This window comes from Notolepis coatsorum (genome assembly GCF_963971535.1).
Source record: "Notolepis coatsorum genome assembly, contig: SCAFFOLD_406, whole genome shotgun sequence".
Lineage (NCBI taxonomy): Eukaryota > Metazoa > Chordata > Actinopteri > Aulopiformes > Paralepididae > Notolepis > Notolepis coatsorum.
In genome coordinates this window covers 135,548-151,813 of record NW_028169430.1, presented here as the reverse complement: position 1 = coordinate 151,813, position 16,266 = coordinate 135,548, and the positions used below count along the sequence as shown (strand labels likewise).

The 16,266-nt window shown below is 42.6% G+C and overlaps 1 protein-coding gene across 1 annotated transcript in view; it reads right to left on the bottom strand.

Moving 5' to 3' along the window:
- LOC311248723 (activating signal cointegrator 1 complex subunit 3-like) overlaps nt 1-16,027 on the bottom strand; it is a gene marked incomplete at its 3' end in the record, with an annotated part of 40,989 nt that extends 24,962 nt beyond the window's left edge. Inside the window, exons 1-2 of the mRNA XM_084339558.1 lie at nt 15,941-16,027; nt 12,511-12,646 (exon numbers count right to left, since the gene is read on the bottom strand). Of these exons, the coding sequence (XP_084195684.1) occupies nt 12,511-12,603 (93 nt within the window). The remainder of the gene's footprint in view (nt 1-12,510; nt 12,647-15,940) is intronic.
- Nucleotides 16,028-16,266: the final 239 nt, after the last annotated feature.

Genomic DNA, 16,266 nt, shown 5'->3' with positions numbered 1-16,266 from the left:
GTATGCTTCCATAGTTATGCTGATGATACACAACTATATATCTCCGCAGAACCAAATAACACTACAGCCATACAGTCCATTACAAATGGTCTGTTAGCAATAAACAAGTGGATGAACAATAACTTCCTAAAATTAAACGAAAGCAAGACCGAAATCCTATTGATCGGCCCAAAAGCGAAAAGGGAAGTGCTGTGTGAAAACCTGGGGAGTCTGTCATCCTATGTAAAGACTGAGGTTACAAGCCTAGGTGTCATCTTGGACTCAGACCTGACCTTTAAGTCTCATATAAATAAGGCCATGAAAACGTCATTCTTCCACCTAAGAAACATAGCGAAAGTAAGACCTTTCGTAAATAAAAAGGATGCAGAGACACTTATTCATGCTTTTGTATCAAGTCGGCTTGACTATTGTAATGCACTGTTCACTGGTCTTCCCAAAGCAACCATTGGGAAGCTTCAGCTTACCCCAAAACTCTGCAGCTCGATTACTAACTCATACAAGGAGAAGAGAACATATCACTCCAGTCCTAGCCACTCTGCACTGGCTTCCAATAACTCATAGAATTGATTTTAAGGTCCTTTTCCTAACATATAAAGCTCTTAATGAGCAAGGCCCAAAATACATAGCAAATTCCCTAGTTAGTTATCTGCCCTCAAGAACGCTACGGTCATCCACTACAGGTTTACTAGACACGCCCAGAAACCAAAAGAGGATAGGAAGTATGGCATTTGCCAACTATGCCCCAAAACTATGGAACACACTACCAACACACATCAGAAACGCCAGCTCCATACACATTTTTAAAGGAAAATTAAAAACGTACCTATACAGTCTAGCTTACAAATAGTTATGGCTTGGAAAAACCTGATGGATCCATGAGGCTAGGATAAGCCTTGTGGACCCAACTTTTTAGATGAAGGAACGGGTACATACGCACACAATACACGACCACTGATGGATCCGTAAGGCTTGGATAAGTCTTATGGACCCAACTCTTTAGATGAGGGAACGGGTACATACGCACACAATACGCGGCCACTGATGGATCCATGGGGCTTGGATAAGTCCTGTGGACCCAACTCTGACCACTGACCACATGAGGGAACGGGTACATACGCACACAATACACGGCCACTGATGGATCCATGGGGCTTGGATAAGTCCTGTGGACCCAACTCTGACCACTAATAAAAACGTAACTACACTAGCGTTATAAGAGCTAACATTGCTACCTACCGTACAAGTGCATTGGTTTAGTGCATTTCCTACTTCCGGTTGCTACTGAGCGGACATGTTTGTGCGGACCTGTTCTCCCAAACTGGTAAGCAAATGACTGTTTTCATGTTTTCATTTTTACGTTATTTTCATTTTTACGTTATTATTATTATTATTATTATTATTATTATAATTATTATTATTATTATTATTATTATTATTATTTTTTTTTTTTAAACATTGATCTTAACTGATCACTGTGACTTTATTGCTTTTATCGTTATATATGCCTATGTTTGTGTACAGCACTTTGAGCTACATGACATGTATGAAAGGTGCTTTATAAATACTTACTTACTTACTTACTTACTTACTTACTTACTTACTTACTTACTTTACTGGAACTCTGCACTTTACACTTATATATATATATATATATATATGTATTTAAATTATTAATCCTCCACTGCACAGTCTTTTGTCCTGTGTCTGTGTTGGTGTTGTTGTTACTGTGAAAAAAAATGAAAAAATGCATATACACTGTAATGCCGCAACAATTACCAATGTGTTTTTACATAAATGGCTTAATAAAGGAATCTGAATCTGAATCTGGAGGTGCGGCCGGTAAACTCAGCAGCCGCACCTTCAAGCAGCTGCCGCCAAGGTGCCCCTGCTGAGCCCCATCACGGTGATGTAATCTATAGGCACGCTGCGCTGCGGCATCCATCCTTACATCCTTACATCCTTGGACTCTGTCCATCACTCTGCCCTCAGATTCATCACTAATGATGGAGACGACACTCATCACCGTGTCCATTATGAGAAGGTTGCTCGTTGGTCCTCTCTGACGCTCATTTCTGTATATGTGCACCACTGGACAACGTGACCGTGAATTAGGCCTGGGCGATTAATCGATAGTATCGAATAATTCGAATGAATGATTTAGGACGATTTTGAAAAATGTAAATCGATTTAAAAATATATATATATATATATTTTTTTAATAGTCACCTTTTATTTTACAAAAAGTGATGTTTGGTGAAAGTTAGATTTTCACTTTCTTAATCCCAATAGGGAAATTCATTCTTGTTTGATGACCTTTTATTTGTTTTAAAGGAAAACTCCAACATTTGAATTTCCAACATGAATTTCACTATTTTTTTGCTGTAAAGTACTGAATGACGTGACAATAAAAGGAATCTGAATCTGATTCTGAGCCCAGCCCAGCCCCCCCCCCCCCCCCTCCTCAACAGCAGTTGATAAAGTGCTGAACACTTTACACAGAATTCAAGATACTATACTCAAACCATATCAAACAATTAAAACATAAATCATACATTAAAACTAAGCGGATGCTCGGCACAAGGGATTTAGAAGGCCATGCTGGGTTTAAAGCAGCGATTTTAAAAGTGGCAAGTGACCCAATATCAGCAGGTAGACTGTTCCAGAGGTTAGAGGACCTCAGAGCTCTGGACAGGGGTGTGGGAAAATGCAGGAGATCTGCGAGGTAGGGAGGGGCAAGGCCATTTAGGGCTTTAAAGACGATCAATAACAGTTTAAAATCAATGCCGCACTGGATGGGAATTCAGTGAAGGGGCGGATAGGACAGGTGTAATATGTTCTCGCTTCCGTGTTCCCTGTCAGGAGTCGTGTACAATCTGTAGGCGGTGTGAGGTGGACTGCTCTAAACCTAAATAAAGGGAGTAAAGGGACTATACTAGGGATGTCCGATATTATCGGCCGATATTGGCATTAAAATGTAATATCGGAAAATATCGGTATACATTTCTTTTCATTTTTTTTTTAAATGTATTTAACCTTTATTTACCCAGGCAAGCAAGTAAGAACAAATTCTTATTTTATTTATTGTGAAAACTATGCATAATGTTGTGTTTTGGGGGGGGGGGGGAACCCCTCATATATCGGATATCGGTAAAAAAGCCAATATCGAACATCCCTCACAGGACTGATTTTTCAAGTTTCAAGTTCTGTTTTATTTGTAACATATAAGGTGCATGTACATTATAGTGAAATGCTTGGTTCTGTATGACCCTCCTGAGTTTGTGCTTCATACAGGAAAAAGCTAAGACCAAAGACTATACAAAATATACAATATATAAAACTAAAATGTACTAAATGCAAAAAAGCTAAATGTAAAAAATGAGGACCAGTAAGTGAGTATTTAAGGTGAATGTTTGAGTGTGTGCATGTGGATGCTGTGTGCAACGAATGTAGAATGGATGAGTTCATGTTCCATTGGGTCCACATTGAGCAGCCTGATGGCCTGGGGATAGATTCATGTCATGGACACTTTTGTTGATTGATATTTTTGGTTGTTTTTAAAAAGGTACGGCAAACCTGCTTCAGCGTCCGTTTTTTTTCTTGTGGCCGTTATTTTAGTTAGGTATTGTAACCTAACCACCCAGTCCTTTCTTCTGTTAAAGGAACATGCCAACATTTTGGGAAATTAGCTTACAGTCTTCTCCAGAGAGAGACAAGAAGATAGATACCAGTTTCCTCTCTGTGCGTTCAGTAGAAAGCTATCTGGCTGCACGTTAGCCTAGCTTAGCACAATGAATGGAAGCAGACAGTGCCAGTTAGCCTAGACATTGTCCAACTAACACCTCTCCTGAAGGCTAACCGGCACTGTCCGCTTCCATTCATTGTGCTAAGCTAGGCTAACGTGCAGCCAGATAGCTTTCTACTGAACGCACAGAGAGGAAACTGGTATCTATCTTCTTGTCTCTCTCTGGATAAGACTGAGTTAATTTCCCAAAATGTTGGCATGTTCCTTTAAGAGTATGGGAACCCTGGGCCAGCTGTTCAGTATGTGGCAAAGACTCTGCTGTTTCAGTTATTAGACCACATTTACCAACTTTTTTCTTTGCTTCATGCTTGGATGAAGGGGGGGGGGGGGGGGGGTATATGGTGGTGTGGGGATTAGGGATGGGTATCGTTAGGATTTTATCGATACTGCTTAACGGTTCGGTACTTTATCGATACTCTTATCGGTTCTTTTAGATTATTATTATTTAAAAAAATATATATACATTTATTATTTGAATGGCTTAAGGCCATATCTGTACTTGATGTTTGTTTGTTATGTTGCATATTTGAAATAAACTTCAATCAAATCAAACCCCCCCTCTTAAAAACAAAAACCTGTGTTTAACCTAGCCATCTATAAAACATCATGCTAAAACTGTGAAACAAATGTCCTACTCCCCTAAAGAAAGAAATACATAGCAAACATGACTATTTTGTTAAAATCTTTTAGTTAATAAGACTAAAAGACTACAATATGACTACAAGGATATCATGACGGCTTCCTGTCCTTGCGTTTCCGGTTTCCGGTGCTATGCACGGAGATTTTTTATGTTACATTTTCAACAACAGATTGCTGCTAATTAAACACGTCATGGAAACAGAGTAACGTTAACGTTACGCCAAGTTCATACGTGTAGTGTAGTATGAACTCGACATACCGTTAACGTTACTCCGTTTCCAGTGTTGCTGCCACCGTTGCGTCGCAGATGGATGGTACACTCTGTTAGCTCCGTAGCTAATCCGCTCCTAGACTACCGATAGCAGTACCGATAACGTCGGAGCTTATCAATACTCAGTTTTTTTCTAATTTAGTACCGGTTCCCATTTAGAACCGGGTTTCGGGGGGCATCCCTAGTGGGGATGGCTTGATTTAAGCAGCCACACTTGCCCTGGGTCAAGCAAATTACTGCTCTACTGCCACAGGGCTGTTCTTGCAAAGTGAGGGGTCCTAGTTAGTAAATAGAGTGGAACATTTGTCTGTCTATTACAGGTTCGAAACTGTCAGGTAACAAACTGTGTGGGTATCAAACAAGAAAGACTATCAGGCTTTAAAACTGTGTAGGACCGGGCGGCTACGTGGCGTAGTGGGCAAGGCGCTCGCCACGAATGCGGAGACGCTGGGCTCGCCTGTTCGAGCCCAGCGCTCCACATTGCTTTCAGTTTAGCTGGTCGTTCATACTAATACACATTGGCCGTATTAGGGGGTGGGAAACTGATGGGTGGGGATCGGGCGTTGTGGACAGCGACTCCTACAGGTCGGTTGGTGCGCCTGCGCAGTAGAATCAGGAAGTGTCGGGGGCAGCGTGAGCCTCCCACGTGTTACTCCTCGCCACTGAGAGATCGAGCTGCGCAGGTGAAAAGATGCGACTGCTGTTACCTCGAGTATCGGAGGGGACTCGTGCTATGTATGACTTAGTCCACATTGCAGCCGGCTTGTGGGAGGCAAGAAACAGCGTCCGTGACAGGGGAGGGTTGAATTGGATGATACGAAATTGGGATGGGAGAAAATATAGAAAATGGGAGAAAAAAGTGGATAAAAAAAAAAAAAACTGTGTAGGACCCAGGCCTAGAACTGCGCCCTGAGAGAGGGAACTGCGCCCTGAGAGGGAGGTTTGCCCTGAGAGGGAGGTTCGAAGGGTCAAAGTGGGTATCAAACTGGATGGAAGACTGTCAGGTTTTAAACTGTGGATACCAAACGGAGAAGGTAAAGATGACTTTAAACTGTTAAACAGTAATCCAGAACAATTTTATTGCATTGTAAAAAACTATGATTGTACAGTATATGTCTGCACTTTATGTGCTCATTTCATGTATATTCTATTCTACTACTTATTGCACTATTTTACTCTGTCAATTCTATCTTACTCCTTTTATTATTGTCTATTTTTAAAACGGAATCAAACCATAAACAAGGTGGCCTGTTGGGATGTTAGATCCTAATGTGAAAAACTGTGATTTTATATGTCTGCACTTTATGTGCTCATTTTATGCCCATCTTTTTTCTGCTCACCATATCTCTATAACACCAGAGCTGCTCACCATATCTCTATAACACCAGAGCTGCTCACCATATCTCTATAACACCAGAGTTGCTCACCATATCTCTATAACACCAGAGCTGCTCACCATATCTCTATAACACCAGAGCTGCTCACCATATCTCTACAACACCAGAGCTGCTCACCATATCTCTATAACACCAGAGCTGCTCACCATATCTCTATAACACCAGAGCTGCTCACCATATCTCTATAACACCAGAGCTGCTCACCATATCTCTATAACACCAGAGCTGCTCACCATATCTCTATAACACCAGAGCTGCTCACCATATCTCTATAACACCAGAGCTGCTCACCATATCTCTATAACACCAGAGCTGCTCACCATATCTCTATAACACCAGAGCTGCTCACCATATCTCTATAACACCAGAGCTGCTCACCATATCTCTATAACACCAGATCTCACCATATCTCTATAACACCAGATCTCACCATATCTCTATGACACCAGAGCTGCTCACCATATCTCTATAACACCAGAGCTGCTCACCATATCTCTATAACACCAGAGCTGCTCACCATATCTCTATAACACCAGAGCTGCTCACCATATCCCGCTAGATGTTCCCCGTCACACTTCCTTTGCTCCCAGCAGTTGGAATGAGATGCAAAACACTTTGAAATGGACAAATTGATCCCCCCTCACTACTTTTAAAGACTCTATGGCAGTTGTTTACACAAACCTGCAACTGTCACCCAGCCTTAACTGTACTTTGTCTGTTCCGCGTCATGTATTACATACCTTGTACTTTTATTTGGTTGTTTGATGTGTGTTTTAATAACTTCCCTTACCTCTGTGATATATGTGTCTCTTTTCTATTTAATTCTTAATTCTTTTTTGTCCCCTTTCCATGTTGCCCTTTGGTCCTCTCACCATGGCACTGTAAATAAGAATGTGTTCTTAATTGACCTGCCTGGTTAAATAACTGTAATTTAAATACAAATAAAATCCTCATAATTTGCCTTAAAAAAAATGCTTCAGCAGCCAATGCAGAAGCAGAAGCAGAAGCAGACAGACAGACAGACAGACAGACAGACAGACAGACAGACAGACAGACAGACAGACAGACAGACAGACAGACAGACAGACAGACAGACAGACAGACAGACAGACAGACAGACAGGCAGACAGAAGGAGCACAACCATAGCGGTCGATCGGCGGTCACGTTTCACCGGGAAGGCTCTGAAGGGTTTTTAATAGGTTCGATGTTTACATTATACTTTGTGTCAAACTCTGGAAGGTGCCCAACGTAGATATAAAACTAAGCCCTTGTTTTTTTATCCGGTCAAAGGCGAGTTGCACCTTCATATTCCTCCGACGTGAGCTACATTACACCTAGAGGCACTATGTCAAACACTGAATGCCAAATACCTGAAGTACCTGCTGCATTGCAAGCTAAATAAGTTAAGTCCATAATCAGGGGTGGAGGTGGTAAAGGCCTAACATTTCACAGGACGACAGTGGCTCAGGAGGAGTTAGAGCGGAAGGTTCGGATGGTTCCCGGGTTCGATTCCTCCTTCTCCTGGCAGGGTGTCGGGAGTGTCCTCGAGCGAGACACTTAACCCCTAACTGCTCCCGATGAGCAGGTCGGCACCTCGCATGGTCGCCTCCGCCGTCTGTGTTTCAATGTGTGAGTGAACGGGTGAATGTGAGGAATAAGTCGTATAGCACTTTGGACTAATAATGAGATATATAAATATGCAGTCCGTTTACCATCGCGGTATATTTGATTTTCTTAATAATAATAATAATAATAATAATAATAATAATAAATAATAATAATAATAATAATAAATAATAATAATAATAATAATAATAATAATAATAATAATAATAATAATAATAATAATAATAATAATAATAGAAAATGCTTTAACCCTTTCACTGCCGCACCACCAAACTGTTAACCCTTTCACTGCCACACCACAGCCGGTTAACCCTTTCACTGCCACACGACAGAAGGTTAACCCTTTACTATCACACAACCGACGGTGACCGTAGAGCAGTACAAGACTCTGGGATGGTAACAATACATTCCCGGGGGGTTAACTATGAGGGTTCTACTGGGCTCCATTAGTATTCTGTAAGGTCAATTGACATTGAACTTAAAGTAGGGATGTCCGATATTATCGGCCGATATTGGCATTAAAATGTGACATCGGAAAATATCTGTATCGGTTTAAAAAAAAAATTACATTTCTATAATATCCAGGCAAGCAAGTAAGAACAATTTCTGATTTTATTTATTGTCAAAAGTATGCATAATGTTATGTTAATTCCACAACAAGACATATGTAATGTTAATTACCTGAAATTATTCTGTTTTTTGGGGGGGGGGAAACCCTGCATATATCGGTATCGGTTGATATCGGTATCGGAAATTAAGAGTTGGACAATATTGGTATATCGGTAAAAAAAAGCCAATATCGAGCATCCCTAACTTAAAGTGTTAGTTTAGGTCATTGAACGGTCCGCTTGTAGGATATAATCTTTACTCAGATCTGCTCCTAAATGATTTTATAGGCAGAATCACTAACACAAAACACACACAAGAGAGAGAGAGAGAGAGAGAGAGAGAGAGAGAGAGAGAGAGAGAGAGAGAGAGAGAGAGAGAGAGAGAGAGGGGGAGAGAAAAGAGAGACAGGGGGAGAGAGAAAAGAGACAGGGGGGAGAGAGAAAAGAGAGAGGGAGAGAGAAAAGATAGAAAAGAAAGACAGAGGGAGCGACAGGAGAAAGAGAAAAGAGAGACAGGGGGAGAGAGAGAAAAGAGATAGACAGAGACAGACAGAGAGAGAGACAGAGACCGAGACAGGGGGAGGGGGAGAGAGAGAGAGAGACAGAGACAGAGACAGAGACAGAGACAGAGACAGAGACAGAGAGAGAGAGAGAGAGAGAGAGAGAGAGAGAGAGAGAGAGAGAGAGAGAGAGAGAGAGAGGGTATCTGGCTCAGAAGCCCCTCCCATTCCTCACTATTTGAGCTGGAGCTCACAATTATGAAACTAACTTGCCTCAGAGAATTACTCCGCTATGGGCAGCTTCAGGATTCGTTTAATCAGTAAGAATAGTTAGATTTGTTTTGGGACTAGTTTAGTTGACATTAGCAGCTAATGTTATTTAGGTCATTGAACTGTCAGCTCGCACATGTGCTCCTAGATATTCCCTCCTTATTTGATACTTGTTAAAATGGTCATCTACTTCCTGTAACACCAGAGCTGCTCACCATATCTCGCTAGATGTTCCCCGTGTTAACACTTCCTTTGCTCCCAGCAGTTGAAACGATATGCAAAATACTTTGAAAATGGACAAATTGATCCCCCTCACTACTTTCAAGGACTCTATTTTAGTCGCAGCTGCGAGTCTTAAAACCCTGTTCGCTCAACCGTTTGTATGGGCACCATGTCCTTACATAGGTACTCCATTATGGAATTTGTAATGTCTTTCCTCCACTTGCCGTCTTGTCATACGGACACTGGAGAATGACTCAGCTAGCGTCGTCTGTGTCGTGGTTCTTCATTTCGCACCACCTGTGGAGAGGCCGCCCGTGTCTGCGCTCATCCCGCAACAACCCTCGCTCCACATTACTTGCAGACAATAGTTTTCCGCTCACAGTCACTCCGGATTACCAGACAACTGCTCTACCTCCCGAGCCACTGCCCCCCCCCCCCCCCCCCCCCCCACAGACAATACATCCGATATGTCACAGCTGGACTTCCAGACATGACCCGCGTGCAATGTTTTCACACACAGCCTGAATCTTGAACCTTGCAGAAAGCACTGAAATCGCCCAACAGTGGCAGGTCTAGTCGACGAGGCGTGATGTGACCTTCTTTAGATGCAGCGCTGTAAGCCAGCCACGAGCTTAAACAGAAACGAACAGGAGAGACCTGCTCCGGCTGTCACAATCCCAGCTCCGGCCGGTTGATCGCAGACGTCATCACAAGGTGGAACAGCTCTTATGACACGATAGAACAATTTTTAGAACAACCGCCGCCAGCCACCTCTCCGTCTGGGCAGAGGTCAGAGCGAGTGAAAGGGATATCTTCACACTGGGCACCGTGCTGACTCCAGACAACGAAGGAGGCCACCGTGGTAATGTCAGAGGAGGAGAGAGCGTGCCCACACGGTCTATCAGAGCACCGCTGCATGCCACATTTTTATTACACTCACATTTTGTCATTTAGCAGCGGACGCTTTTATCCAAAAGGGACTTACAAATTCTGTACAACAAGTCAGCAGGAAGGGTACAACTCTGGCAGCTAAGGGTCAGTTGTTCGTCAAACAGTGTTGAACGAACTTGAGTGCTACAGTCTTGAGTGCATAGTGGTATATATTAGCATAGTAGGTAGTAATATAAGCAAATTCGATTCCTTAGTAGCAAAGTGCATAATAGCAAAAGACAATACGAAGGTTAGTCGTTTTTAGTCCCCCCCCCCCCCCTAAAGTGTGTTTTTAGCTGTCCTGACTGTGGTGGGAAGTTCATTCCACCATTGTGGAGTAGGGATGCACCGCCGATATCAGTAAGATAGCTGGATCGGGTATCGGTAAAAAAATATATATATATCGGATTTTTTTTTTTTTTTTTTTTTTATACGGTATATATATAAATAATAAATTAAATAAGAAATAACCATTCAGTACATTTATATCTATGTGTTCATTTGTTACATTTAGTTTCACTAAGTTAGGAAAGAAATGTTTTAAGTCAAGCCTGATGTTGCTAGGGCTGACCTTCGAAGATTTTTGTTTTAAGTCAAGCCTGATGTTGCTAGGGCTGACCTTCGAAGATTTTTTTGGCAATCGAAGCTTCGGGGCCGAGCTTCGATTTTAATTCGAAGCTTCAATTTTTTTTTTTTTTTTTTTATATATAATATATATATATTTTTTTATCTTATGTTGTGGGACTTGTACAGCACTTTGGTAAACTTTGTTGTTTTTAAATGTGCTCTATAAATAAAGTGGATTGGATTAATGAATTAAGTAGCCCCTTTCGTGACTGTGACTGTGTGAAGGTTTCACTCGGCTGTGTGATTTAATTCAAGGTGGATCGCTGTTGTCGTTTGAACTTCAGATTTCATGGGAACTACCAATCCCCCAAATCAAGAATGTTTAATATGAATGAAGTAAGATTTTGATTATTTGAAATATGGCCTGTGTAGACTAAACTATGCACAGAATTATGTCAGTCTACAAGGTCCGGATTCTACATGGTCCGGCAATGTAGACCTTGTAGACTCCACTACAGACCAATTATCAGTGAATGTTCATGCATTTTTAAGAAGGGCTACTTCCACAAAAAAACAAAGAACTCACCAAAACATCTCAGTAGCACCTTATCTAAATGTTCCATTTCATATATGGAGATTCATATTTATTTATGTATTGCATGCATTTCTACATTTTATTTCCTATTTTGTTTATTCATCCCAGTATCTTTCTTTCTTATGTGTGGAATACAAGGCATTTACATTTAGTCATTTAACTGACGCTTTTATCCAAAGCGACTTACAAGTTCTGTACGACAGGTCATCAGGAAGGATACAACTCTATCAGCTGAGTAACAATATTCATCAAAGTGTTGCGTGTTACAGTGTAGGTTAGTTTATTAGGACAAGTAGTGCATGACAGTAAGGTTACGTAGTTAGGGTTCGAATTTTTTTATTTATTTTTTAAATTCAGATAATGGTTGAAGAAGTGCGTCTTTAGTCGACGGCGAAAGATTGGACGGGATTCGGCTGTCCTAACTGGGGTGGGTAGTTCATTCCACCATTGTGGGTCACCCTGTAACCCTAACCCTAGACCAGGCCCATTGCAAGTTGCTGTACTCTGTCGTCTACTCTAAGCCATCCTAGGTTGTCAAAGTGGGCAGGGGTGAGGTGGGTTCTAGGGGTAAGGTCAAGTAGAAGTCTGACTAGTTTGTTTTGTGATGTTTGTAATCTTGTTTTTAGCGCCTTTGAGGTGCTTTGGTACCATGAGGTGCAAGCATAGTCGTAGTACCCTTGAATGAGTGCTCCTGCCAGAGTCTTCAGGGTATTCTTGTTTACCAGAGAGGAGATCGGGTACAAGAATCTAGTTCGTTGGTTGACTTTCTTTATTACATTGGATGCCATTTTGTCACAGGAAAGATTTGCCTCTAGGATGGAACCCAGGTAGGTAATTTCATCTTTCCTTGTGACAATATTGTCACCCTTGATCTCCAACAGTTGTCAATCAAGTTCTATGTATTTTAGTTGATTTGTTATCCTTGCTTTTTGCCTCGTCTTGTTGTCTTATTGTGATGATTTTATATGCTTTTCTTTTTTGCTCATTTCTGTATGTACACTCGATGTGCTGTGTAAAAGAGGGATATATTTTTTTAGGAATATATTGCACATCTTTACGCCAAAAACAAAAGTTGTCCTCACCCTTAAATCGTAGACCTCTTCAACGAAGTCGTCCTTCTTACTGACGTTGGAGAAGGAGCGGAGTGCACCGGTGAGGCGCGGTGGCGGAGACATTGTCCTCCGACTCTCTGGTCCAATGGCTGCAATGCCAGGTTATCTAGAACAGGAGAGAAACTAAATCTGTCTCAACGTCGTCCTTCAACCAAGGTGCATGGACTGGAAAGAAAGATTCAGCAAATCTTTGGAGGTCGATGGATGTTCTAATAATAATGCACTTTATCCTGTGGAGGCCATTTTATATGGGTATACAAGATCCATTGTTCTTTCTAGGTCATGTGACCCTGATGAAGGCATGTTACTGAAACGCGTTGGTTTAGATTGTATGAATAAAGAGCATTATTTTTTAGAACGTCCATCGGCCTCCAAAGAGTTGCTGAATTTTTCTCCCTTGATTAGGTTATTAATAAGAGACAGACAGACAGGCAGGCAGACTAATTACACCAGACTTCTGGTGGTATGTTAAAAAACTGTCATCTTGCTGCTTCCGAATTCATTGCATGTACTACAGACAAAGTATGTCTACATCATACAACATACTGTTGGGGCTGTCCAGTGCAGTATGTGTGATATACTGCAAACAAAATATGTGGAGTACACCCAAGTGGAGGTGGCCATTCTAATACCAGAAGAAGACAATTCAGTCACAGCTGTTTCCACTTGTGCAATCAGGAGGATATAAGCTACTGTCAGTTTTGCCAAAAATACAGAGACATGATGTTTCAGTGGCCAGTGTATTGGGGTTGTTTGTTTGGTAAAGTTCCGCTGACCTGCAACTGGAAAGAACACCTGACCTGGCGCAAGACATGTGGGGTTGAAACGATCGTGTTGATTGATTGATTGAAAATTGTATTAACAGATTGCAGAATGGGTACAATACAGTACGGCTCAATACACACAATGGACCTATCTCAAACCCTGCCCTCTTTTCTTGATCCTCCAATCACAACTGTTGCTTACCTCGGACAAACAAAGTTTGACCCGACTCCTAGAACCCACCTCACCCCTGCCCACTTTGACAACCTAGGATGGCTTAGAGTAGACGACAGAGTACAGCAACTTGCAATGGGCCTGGTCTACAAGATACACTACACGACCAAGGTACCCATGTACATGTCAAAATACTTCCCAAAGGTCAGTGAATACCACGATCACAACACCAGAGGGAGCTCCACAAATCATGTTAAATCCAGATTCGGCTCAAACAAGGGACTAAACACGTTTCGCAATTATGCCACATCAATGTGGAACACCCTACCCAAAGCTGTAAAGGAATGTGAATCACTACCCACCTTCAAAAACACTCTAAAAAAACACCTACGGGAGACTGCAATTCAAAACTGGCCCCTACAAATGTCCTAACCCAGTTGTACAGTAAATGACCAAGTATGGCTTCGTCAGTATTCCAGTGTACAGTGTCTCCCCCCCCCCCCACCTCCAATGTACAGCCCCCCACCCACCCGCCCAACCCCACCCCACCTACCCAACGTCCTCCTCCAATGTACAGTTTCTACGTCAAATGTATATACTCTTTTTCTGGACACTTTTCATCATTATCACAAAAAAAGACTAGAAAGACCCCAGGCGGTCAGGGTGGGGGGTCAGACCTCCAACACCATCACCCTGAGCATCGGGTCCCCCCAGGGCTGTGTTCTAAGCCCCCTGCTGTACTCACTCTACACACACGACTGTGTGGCCAAGTTCAGCTCCAACTCCATTGTGAAGTTCGCCGACGACACGGTGGTGGTGGGGCTGATCTCGGACAACGACGAGAAGGCCTACCGGGAGGAGGTTGAGGTACTGGAACGTTGGTGCCAGGACAACAGCCTGCTCCTGAACATTGGTAAAACCAAGGAGCTGATCGTGGATTATAGGAGAGGACAGCGGGAGACACACACACCACTGAGGATTAACGGGGCTACCGTGGACAGGGTGAGCAGCTTCAAGTACCTGGGGGTCCACATCTCAGAGGACCTGACATGGTCAACACACATAGGCACAGTAGTAAAGAAAGCGAAGCAGCGCCTCTACCACCTGAGACAGTTAAGGAAGTTCAGAGTATCGGGGAAGATACTCCAGTCCTTCTACTCAGGAGCTGTAGAGAGCATCTTGACCGGAAACATCACTGCCTGGTATGGGAACAGCACGGCACAGGACAAGAAGGCCCTACAGAGAGTGGTGCGCTCAGCCGAGCGTACCACGGGTATTGCGCTACCTCCCCTGCAGGCTCTATACAACAAGAGGTGCAAATCCAGAGCCTGCAGGATAATGAAAGACCCCCACCACCCCAATAACAGCCTGTTCCAGCTGCTGAGGTCAGGCAGACGCCTGCGAATTCTAGAGACTAAGACGGAGAGGCTTAGGCTAAGCTTCTTCCCCCAGGCCATCAGAGCCTTGAACAATGAACATTGAGAGACACAGAAACTGAACTATCCACACACAAGTACATACACGACACGCACGCTGAGCACGCTCACACACTAGCAGCCACTTTAACACTCATGCCGCACACACGCACACTTATGGCCAGAGGAAAGGCCACTTAAAGTAGTATAACATCAGGAACAGTGTATTGCACTACTAAAGCTAACTAGCATGTCCTATATGCTCTGTAAATACTAATGTACAGATACCGAGATGGCACACCATGTACCTGTTTATTGCACTGTTTTATTGGATTCTATTAATATGTTGTACCACTGTATTTTTATTGGATTCTATTATATGTTGTACCACTGTATTGCACATCGTCGCGGGCAAGACCAGCCGCATTTCATTGTATACCTGTATGCCGTGACAATTAAAACTCTTGAATCTTGAATCTTGAACCGTATTTGCAAATCTGGTATGTCATAAATGTATAGATGTCATATGTTATGATGAATTGGAAATGGGGGACCCTGATGTAAACAAGACGAAAGTCTTTCTCTGGTCTGCATCCCCTTAACAATTGTGTATATTGAGCCGTACTGTACTGTAACAATTCTGCAATCTTAATAACATTTTCAATCAATCAATCAACCATTCACTGTCTCTGAGCCATCGTTAGCAGTGTTCAGCAACATTAGCTAACGCTACATAGCTGCACTGCACGCCCCCATAACGTAACACTGTTGTTAGATAGATGTACAGTACTTATCCTGGGATATACAACTTATACAAAGTGTAATAATGTGTATAAGCTAACACCATTAGCTGCTAACTAGCCAGCTAACTGACACAACGTTACCTGACAGTAGTCACCAGGTATAATGATACTAAGCTAGCAAGCTAACGCTAACAGTAAGCCTGGCTGCCACGTCTCCAAATCGTGATAATATAAAGGTGTGGAAATGTGACAACAACACATAACGGATGTCATATAGACTAACTTGTAACAACGGTAATAACTCACATGTTAATACGTTCAGAGAAGAGTTAATAATGTAACAAACACTGGCGGCTGTGAGGATCGTGTGTGGTGCCGGTGGATGTCAACAGTGGCAGCGTGTGTGCTAAGGATTGTGGGTAATGTAGTCATACTCGCGTCGATTTAACCACCACTTATCGAAAATAGGACTACAATGTCCATGATCCACAGGCGGACACGTTTCACATGGAAGCGAGAGTGAGTGAGTGTGTGCGTGTGTGCGCGCGTGTGTGTGTGTGTGTGTGAGTGTGAGTGAGAGAGAGAGGTGGAGAGAGAAGAGGGGACTCAGGGGAGGGAGCAAGAAGAGAGAG